This window comes from Abrus precatorius, unplaced genomic scaffold, assembly GCF_003935025.1.
Source record: "Abrus precatorius isolate BTA unplaced genomic scaffold, Abrus_2018 Scaffold4, whole genome shotgun sequence".
Classification (NCBI taxonomy): Eukaryota; Viridiplantae; Streptophyta; class Magnoliopsida; order Fabales; family Fabaceae; genus Abrus; species Abrus precatorius.
The window spans coordinates 9,311,999-9,322,146 of record NW_020874384.1 but is presented as its reverse complement, the minus strand read 5'-3'; the positions used below and the strand labels follow the sequence as shown (position 1 = coordinate 9,322,146).

At 32.4% G+C, this 10,148-nt stretch overlaps 1 protein-coding gene across 2 annotated transcripts; it reads right to left on the bottom strand.

Moving 5' to 3' along the window:
* Positions 1–6,706: 6,706 nt before the first annotated feature.
* On the bottom strand, positions 6,707–9,916 carry LOC113864332 (PHD finger protein At1g33420-like). Of its 2 annotated transcripts, none has more exons than XM_027497934.1 (5): positions 9,430–9,916; positions 8,874–9,000; positions 8,549–8,764; positions 7,831–8,457; positions 6,707–7,747 (listed from the first exon to the last, which is right to left on the bottom strand). In XM_027497934.1, the coding sequence occupies exons 1-5, from the start codon at positions 9,752–9,754 to the stop codon at positions 6,895–6,897; spliced, it is 2,148 nt and encodes a 715-aa protein (XP_027353735.1). In that variant the 5' UTR covers positions 9,755–9,916; the 3' UTR covers positions 6,707–6,894. The 2 variants fall into 2 exon arrangements, with proteins under 2 accessions (XP_027353735.1, XP_027353736.1); XM_027497935.1 differs by having other exon boundaries at positions 8,549–8,758.
* Positions 9,917–10,148: the final 232 nt, after the last annotated feature.

The following is a 10,148-nucleotide window of genomic DNA, read 5'->3' as shown; positions in this document are numbered from 1 at the left end:
AATCAAAGTTTTTTTTCTTAATTTTTTATTTTATTCCAATTTTCAATAACATTTTTTTGGATCATAAAATAATTTATTACAATGAATACAATGACCTGTACCTATAAAAGAAATTTATTACTATAAAACAAACTCATCCAATTAATTTGTATTGCGAATTCTCTCGTCTCCTTAATGAAATTATTGATTTCTAAAATTATTGATTTGATCGAATCTCATCATGTTGTTAATTTATTAACTAATACAAACAATTTGTCGGTAGATTGATCCATGAAAATATGGAACCATTCTTACCCTACTTGATTTTTGAATCTTATTTTGAAGGACATTGGTAGCATACCTCATATTATTGCCCTTGCCTCAAAGGCATTAAAGATATTTTGTTTACAATCATATGATTTTCTTATCTTGGCTTAAAAGAAAAGAAAGTAGGAAAGAAATTGTTCATCCGAGAGTGACTTAGTTTGCTAATACTTTTATTACATTAAAAAGTTTATATTACAAGCATGATTTGCAAGTTTTGGGTGTGAAAAAACACTTTACTAGCCACATGTTAGTAAGGACAATGATAGAAAAAGTTGTATCAGATATAATTTTAGATAGGAATGATTGTTTGATTGTGTCAAAACCTGTAACTCTCCTAATTTGATTACTAAGAATTCTAGATGTTAATGAAAACCCTTTTTTAGATTATCTATACGAACGAATGCATAGGGGGAAAAATGCAATCAATGAGATGTTTAATTAAAAATAAGAAGCATTTGTATAAGCCTTATATATGCCTTATATATAAATCATTAAGGTCAGCGGGATAGACACTTAAAACATAATTTTCATGCAACAACTTATTTTTTAAATTTGTCTTTTTGTTTTGATTAAAATTTAAGTGAATCAAATAGAATAGTGCAAGCACTTCTTAATAGATTTGAGATAAATATTTTTTATACCAACCTGACAAAAGTCATTCATGAAATACAAGTATATCATAAATGACGAAGCAATTTTAGTTGAGGATGTGCTTATAAAGTAGCCAAGATAATATGGTTTGGTAAGTTCAAATTTATAATATTATTATGCATATTTTCTACTATATACCAAAAGATATAATGCTTTTTCATTATTTGTTGTAGACCGATGATGGTTATTATATGTGGATAGCACTTCAATTTTACAAAAGCTTGTAATATGCCTTTGATGATCGCTCAGATTGCATAAAGATTTATCGCCAATCTTCATCAAAATATGCAAAAAAATCTATGTAGTCTAGGATGCAAGTCTAGGTTGCCTCTAATGACTTTGGTTGAAAATGTGCATTAAACTAGTTACAAACATTCACTATGAAAGCAATTAAAAATAATAATAATTTTGTTTGATTTTAAGATTCAATGTAAAAAGCAATCAATGAAATTATCAAATTCAATCAATAAGATGTAGCAATCCTTAGTTCACTCACGTAATTCTATCCATATTCCTCTCAACATTTAACACTCTTCCTCTTCCTTTGAATTAAGTTAATTCAACAAGAGAGAATCAACCTTAAAATCTCATACGAATTTAAGCAAATTCAATAGACTCCAACCCCTTTTTTCAAGATTACGTAACCTCAGAAATTAACTCAGAATTAAGCAACCAAAATTAAGAATATCATAAAAATGAATTAGGGTTAATTAAGCAATGTTCCCCTTATTTAACTATTAATTCAATTTAGAGGATTAGGGAAAAAATTCATGAAGAAAAAGGAATTGTATTAATATTCATAACCCATGAATTCAAGAATTCAAGTGAACTCACTAAGGATTACAAAAGATTTAGCCCTCCATAAGGATGAAAACAACGAGAATTCAATGACATGAATGTAAAATCAAAGAAAAGTAAAGAGAAAATGTGAATCAAACTCTAGGTTGGGTCCTTGGCTGTCACCTAAGACTAACCTAAGTTCTTCAAGTGTTCTCAAAATAGAAAAAATCTAAAAGTGTAAAAAGCTCCCTCACCCTAATTTCCAAAAATTCATTTATAGTGAAGTGGTCGTCGTCCATAAAAGTTACTATGAAAATGATAGTAGCTACGCGCAGCCTTCCAGTCTTGTCATTCATCTCTGGAGTTGTTACTATGGCAGGTAATAGTGGTTACGTGCGCTACGTGTAGCTACTTGGATTTAGCTTGTTATAGTGTTCATTATCACTTCTGAAAGTGACCACTTTCAACTCAAATTTTCTCGAAGGCTAAAAATCCATGGAATAAGTCTAAAAATTCTTGCATAATTATTCAAATGATTAAAATTGCAAATTATATATATATGTAAATTAATCAAAAATTAAGAAACCTATGATAATTGACCTAAATATAATTTTTATCTTATTTACACTTTTTAAGTTTGCTTTTTCTATTAAAGAACACTAAAAAGACTAGTAAAAATTTAAAAAAAATATGAATTCATCAGTCTTTTTAGCCAAACATTTTCCTTTTTAGGGTGTGAAAGAAATTGAAATTTGTTTGAACTTATTTGTATAAAGAGAAGAAATAGACTTGAACATCAAAGATTAAATGATAATATTTATGTTACTTATAATTTGCATTTAAAAAATAGGTATACATTGTTAATTATAAATTACTTCAACTTTAAAATATCATTTTTTAGCAAAATTGTATGATTATTATGGTTTATTTTAGGTTGGAATACAATAAGGGAGTTTATGATCTATTGATTATGAATCTATTGATAAAGTTAATTTTTTTGGATCATTGAAGAAAAGTCATTTTCTCAATTTAATAATATTGAAGAGATTGATAATATTATTTGTTAAGAAAATGCAATTTCACTTGTTAGTGAACTATTAAATAATGAAAGTTAATATTTAATTATGTTTATATATTTTATTTTATAAATTATTATATACCTGAATTTTAATTTTTTTATTTGTTTGTTGCTTAATTAAGTAAAAAAAAATCAAAACTATAAAATAACCAATATTAGAATTAAATGATTTTTTTTAAACTTTGATAGCAATGAAAGCAATAAAGGAACAAGTGAAGAAACTATGATAGATTTAATATTAATAACTGTTATAATATTTATTACTTTAATTTATATTTTAGAGTAACGATATTGTAGTACTCTGTTTAACATATAAATCAAATCAAATATAACATATGTAAGTTAAAGTATATATATATATATATATATATATATATATATATATATATATTATTAATTTAATCATTAAATCTTAAATCATTATCTTAACTGATTTAATAAATGTCATATTCTAATAACTATATTTTGTATTATAATGATTTCAATCACATTTTTTTAATGTTTTAATTTTTTTTTATAACTATTAATGACTTCTATTATATATATATATATATAAAAAGAGAGAGGGTTGAGATCAAATAACACTGGTGTAAATTATACTTACTCGTATATTATTAATAATTTAATAAAGAAATATTTTTATTAATCTAATTATTAAATTATAATTTTATATTACTTAAATTATTTGTGTTAAATTTTATTTAAATTAAACATTTATAAGATTGTTATCAAAGAGTCTTTAATTTTATAAATTTTAATAATATATTATGTTAATTTTAATATATATATATATATATATATATAAAAGATATCAAATAATTTTAAATTCATCTTAAATTTTCATATATAACATGTGATTAAAATTTTTAATCTAACAGTTAATTTTATGACTAAATTATCTAATAATATTAAATGGTGTAAAAGTTTAGTATAACTTAAATCAGTATAATTTAATATCTATATTTATATTTATATATGGAAAGGATTTTCTTATACTAGATCTGAGCCTTTCATTTAATCTTGCCTCTATATATATATATATATAACATCATGCTAAAAGTACTTAGTTTATCTTTTCTAAAACTTCTATTTTGTATCTTAAAATTAATTAGAGAAAAAAAAAATGTCATGTCTTAAACTCTTATACTCAATCTGAACTTTTTATTTAATTCACATCTAACATATTATAATTATTACTTCACTGACTATTAGATATAAATTAAATGAAATATTCGAATCGAGTGTAAGAATTTTTAAATTTACACTAGTGGAAGAAAATCATTCTTCTATATATATAACATCATGCTAAAAGTATTTAGTTCCTTTTTTCTAAATCTCTATTTTGTATCTTAAAATTCACTAGAGAAAAAAAGTAAAATGTCATGTCCTAATTTTTTTTAAAAAGTAATACTTAAAATAAATTATTACAACAATCTTTTAGTTAATTTTTAAAATATAAGTGCAAAAAAAAACTAATTATAGTAAGAATTCAATCACTATTTAAAGAAAAAAAATGTTAACTAATATTTTAAAATTATTTATTAAAATAAAATAAAAATATTTTTTTATTAATGACAATATAAACAATTTCAAATTTTCAATATATTTCAATATAATTTTTAATAAAAAAAATTAATAAAAGAACACCCCTTTAAAAAAAGTCAGAGCCCTAACCGTACACGGCTACAGTTTCATGGAGACAAAATTGATTTGTAAAATTAAGAAGCCAGTTCTCAGCTAACTAAAACAAAAAGAAGCATAAAAACCAAACCTAAAGTGTTACTGTTATCCACTGCACTCTTTATCTCATCTCACAGTCCACAGTTCCGATGGAGGATATCATCTCCTCCCATTCCTTATGGCCTATGCGGTGATTATTTCTTTTTCTTATTTCAATGCTTCTCTATCTTATTCTGTTTTACACGTTTCGTTAGAAACTTCATAACATTTATCGGACTTAGGGTTAGCACCACGTTATTCAACAAATTTTACTTTGATTAATTAGGTTCGTTTATGGTTAGATCTTAATTTCATTACCGATGAATCGTTTTATCTGAATGTCACATGATTGTGATTTCCTTTTTCGTATGCTTCTGTTCAACACTGCTTGCTCTTTGATGCATATCTTATAGCTTGATGCTAACTATTTTCCCAGCTTCGCGGTATTACTTTTACTTTTACATACGATTTCTCGGCAATTCTTCTTGATAACAGAAACCTATTAGAGAGAATGAGATCATCCACTGATGAAGTGATCGATTGTGCAGTGGAGCTACATCCACTGCACATTGCTTAATATAGTGTGCTATTCTGTTTAGAAGATTAGAGTGAAGTTGTCTTGGCTATTGTTTTAAGGGGAAAAAAGTTACATTAATTACAACAAAGCCTTTTTAATTTATATAGATTCTTTATGCCTATGTTGCTGTGGTAACACTGTCTAAGTTGATATTGGATTTCTTTTGTTTTTTTTTTCTTTTTAAAATTTCAAACATTAGTTTACCTGTGTCTCATATCTGCAAGTTTTAGAAAAATTGTTCTCTGGGACTTGAACTTCCCTGATGATTCAGGGATTGATAATGGAATCTCAGAAAACCTTTTTGAAGCCTGAATATTTGGAACAATGTCATTTTTCATAATGAAGCTTCATGGCTGGTATGTGTCATTTGGTTTTATATGTGTGTTTTAAACTTTGCCAGTTTAGTGAGTGGATTACATTGGATTGGCTCTGGCTTGTATATACTCATAACTGTATTCTTTCATTATCTTTAATCTGTGTAGTTAATTGTATTCATATATATCTTGCCTCAATATTCTTGTCATAGCCTTATACACTAAGGAATATAAAATTCATTTAAGTCACCTGGCATTTCACTTTATGCTACTATTTGCTCTATTAGATGTATATTAATGCAGCCTATTGGTCATGAATGTCCTGCTTTGCCAGAAAAGAAACTATATATTTCTCTTTGCTTAGTGTTTTCCTCTTCTAAACTTTTGTGCATAGACATAGTTTCGTTTTCTATTATTCTGGGTTGCTGGAGATATTTTCTTATCAGAAAGTCTTTTGGCATCTTCAGGCCAATCCTCCACAATTGCATTCTAATCTTTAAGTACTCGCACCCTTGGCAAGCTGAAGTCGTCTCAGTTGCTGCATATTATTTCACATATCTTGTGTCAAGCTTGATATTTAATTGTTAATTGACTAGATGTTGCATCCCTTTCAATGGATGACATCAAATTTAAGGAGAACATGCTAGCAGCCAAATTGATCAATGGAGTAGCAAGTGAATCATCCTCATCTAAATGAGCATGGAAGGTGAGTGAGTCACTCCATAAAAGTAAATGTATGACAACTTGAAACTGGAGGTTAGTTTGACCTTGACCTATTTTTAAAGTGTTGTTAGTTGGAGTCACACCATGGAAGGTGATTTATTAGTTGGGAGTTACCAGCTGCCACAATAATCGTCGCAACCTTAGTTTTTCTAGTTGTGGCGCTTGAATCAAATTATTGAGCCCCCACAGGTGCAAAATTACACTAGCTTGGGAAGCTATCGGCTGCCTTTCAAATTCAGAGATAGAAACATTCCGTCATTATCCAATCCAAGGAGCAGAAAATCTACTTCTATTGTTTGGCGATGGCTGGGAATCGGAGCAAGTACAAGTGAACCATCAACCGCACGCACAAGAATGGAAAGAAAATGATCGTACTGTCATCTTAGAAGTAAGTTGAATTTGAATTTAAAACTAATAATTCGAATCATGATTCTATTATTTCATTTTAGTTTCGAAAGAATTGATTAACATGGCATAAGCTACATACAATTGAAATGTATAAGATAATTTTCATGGACCAAGTTGCTTATGAATGCATGAAGCAAGATCGAGCAAATAATAAAGCGGTCACTGTCGATTCATTTTTCTTTGAGCTCGATAAAATCAAGTTATATTGACAAGAGAGCGCAAGCTGTCAAAAACAGGCCTCTAAACAATTGACAACTTCTGGCCCCAGCTGGCATGACATAAAAACCTAGCCGAAGACAAATAAAAGCTATACAGACATAAATACAAAAGCTGTACACTCAACGTACACCAAAATTCACAGATATGTTACAAGCAACTGCTGCACTTGCACAGTCCGTTGCCACTGCTTCATCCCTGCAAGATGTGTTCAAATTACAAGTCTTGTAAGCCTCGTCACCAGAGTCTGGCAGTTTTTTGGTCTCCTCACGGTAAGAGTGGACGCATCTCTCACACACAAACTTCGAAGGCATGCCATCAGAATTCTTAATTCCAGCGCATCTGGTATGCTGCCAAATGCCGCAAGTATCACACGCTAACATTTTTTCTCCATCATCATCCTTAGCCCCGCAAGTGCAATCAACCTTCCATGCCTCTGTTCCTCGTTCCATTCGGAACCGGCTTAGCCCATTTTTGGCTGGGCATTTACCTTGAATTTGGATTGATCCACTAGTTCCAAGCAGAAACTTGACGGTGAGCGAATCACTGATTGACCCATAACCCAGGAGTTCCTCAGCTTGAAACCTTTTATACATTGCATATACCTCTTGAAAAGCACTAGTGACTTCGCTCTTGAGGTCAGCAACGGTGGCATTCAAAGGCAACACAATCAGCTCTGGCGGTGGGGATGGATCATCTTTAGGCTGATCAGAAAGCTCCACATGACACCACAGCCTAATGACTGATGGCTGTTCTACGGCTACTTCATCTGGCTTGTAATCCTTCATAAACTGCTTACAGTCAAGGAGCTTCCTGGCCGAATTAGCCACCCTTTTCCTCATAACCCTAGGTCTGTAGCTCAACATTTTGTCGGGGTGAATAATTGAATCAAATAAGAATTTCAAATCGGAGACCACTTGCTCTTCTGATGGATAACATGAATTTGCACGAACTCCATTAGTCGACGGTCCCAACCTGTAGTTATGGATATAAAACATAATAAGCATTAGTTGTGCAAGTACAGAAGCAATTGATAAAAGTCACGTCTTCAATACTACCTGAATTCGATTGCACTGGAAATGGGATTGCATCGTGAACAAACTACCATTCCATCGGCAGCGGATTTTCCTTGCAAGTTCTTAAGACAGTAGTCCAGAAGCTCTGGAGATGCAACACTCCTGCACACCGCACCCTTGAGGGCACGCCTTGTAACCCATTTGGCCTCATCGCGGGCATCAGATGCAAGCAATACCTTGATCAAAGCCTGCTGCACATCTTCAACTTCCTTTCCCGTCCAAGCACACAATAAAGTGGTGCTGCTGTATTCATGCTGTTTAGAAGTACCTGTGGGAGTGGTCGTGGGCTTACGACATTCGTAAACCAACGTCAACAAAAAGCCGAACAGATCTTCAATTGTTAGAAGTTCAGTATCTGCCAAAGACTGATAAAGAGAAATGACACACTGCAAGCGGCTTCGTGGTCCCCGTCCATGGAATGAAAATGAAGACAAGGGCATGCTCGACAGGGTATTCACTGCTTCCTTGTACGCATCTTGGGTAAGGGCATAGCTGCCTGTTCCAAATTCATAACCCCAATTGCCATACCACGAATGTCCGTTGGTGACTGCATGAAGCAACCGATATTCCAGCCCAAATTTCTTGGACAAATCCATCACGCTAACCTTCCTGCTCAAGTATACATCACAATTTGCTTAAAAACAAAACAGAGGACAAGCTCATCTTTTATCAAAATGTGAAAAAGATGAATGATTCATACCTAACAGAAATCGCAGCACATAGCCTATCCCAGAAACCCATGATAACAGATCCTGAGAGAAGCTTCGAGCCACCTTCTCTTCCATTAAGGGTAAGCAGGTGTCCGTAACCATTGGCGTGGACAACACCATGCAGAAGATGGGTGTTATCTTCTATTTGAAGATACACCCAATCCTCAAGGTCATCCACGGTGATAACAAAGTTACACGATCTACACCTGCCAGGATGTCGAATAATCCAAACCATAATGTATTTAATTTGAATTAAAAAAATCAACAACGGTAAAAGTTTTAATGGAAAATAGAATAAAAACAGCGAACCTTTACCTTGTTTCAGATAATTGGAGGAGATTTCCACATCGTGAACAAGGTCTTTGATATGCTTCGATAGCGTTACTTGCAGCCCTTATTATGAAATGGTACCGCTTTCGACACACAGGATGTGAACTCCATCCTTTATTTATTTTTTTCCAACAAAAAAGTCGAGTATTAGAACGCATCCATATCCCCCAAACCCCTCACTCACGTAAAAATGCTTAATATCCACCCATTTTCACACACACCCACTTAATAATAATAATAATAATAATACAAAAATTTTAGGAAAGACATTATAATGGTCAGTATTAATTTTTAACCAAATTTTAGAGTGCGGGAGAAAATATCTGATGTAGCAGATTGCTTATATTACTAGTCTATAATTCATGACTTAGTGAATTGGCTCACGAATTAATTTTTACAGAGAAAGTTAAACAGAGATTAAAATAGAGAATTCAAAGTAAAATTTTGTTCCTCCGTGATTTTTGTGTCCAAAATTCATTTCAGCCAAACAGAATGCGTGGCTCTACATGGACCGAGTTGCAGACTCGGCGATTGAACTCACCAACGACTCGGCACTGGTCGCAGTAAACAGAAGTACGAGAACGAGTTACGTCCTCCTCGACAATGTCAAGAGTGACCATCGCCGGCGAGAGATCGGGCCCGTGGACGATGTCTCCAACACGGAACAAGATCTGCCACGTCATGAAGGATGGAAAGAGCGAAGGAGGGAAAGTGATGCGCGCGTGGTCGGAGAGGAAGCGCTGAACGGAGTTCCGGAAAGGTCCGTCGGAGGAGGCGTCACCAGCGACGGGGAAAGTGAGAAAATCATAGAGATCAGCTGTGACTCTCCTCTTCATCCTCTTGGCGGGTCTCTCGTTGACCACCATGGTCTGTTTTGCCGGGTTATAAAAACGACGTCGAATCAATTGGGGGGGAAAATAGATCTAATATAGTGTAGAGATAAAGGAGTGAGTGTTTGTTTGTAGAAGCAAAAGCAGAACTGAGACAGAGGAGACGACGGCGTTGTTGTTTAGGGTGGAGTAGAAGGCGCTAGTTGCTAGGGTTAGTTGGACTGTTTTTTGTATATATCCACTTTTGGCGATGGCATTATTGTCATTCAATCACCTTTCTAATGGCGGTTCTCTCTCAACTGCCTTTTTAATTTCCTTACCTTTTTCATTTTTTCCCCTTTTTTCCAATTATTCTTTCATCCTTGCACCAGCTCTCTTCCCTTTTTTTACTTTCTCTCTGGTTCTAAATTAAATAAATGAAGAGGTGCCT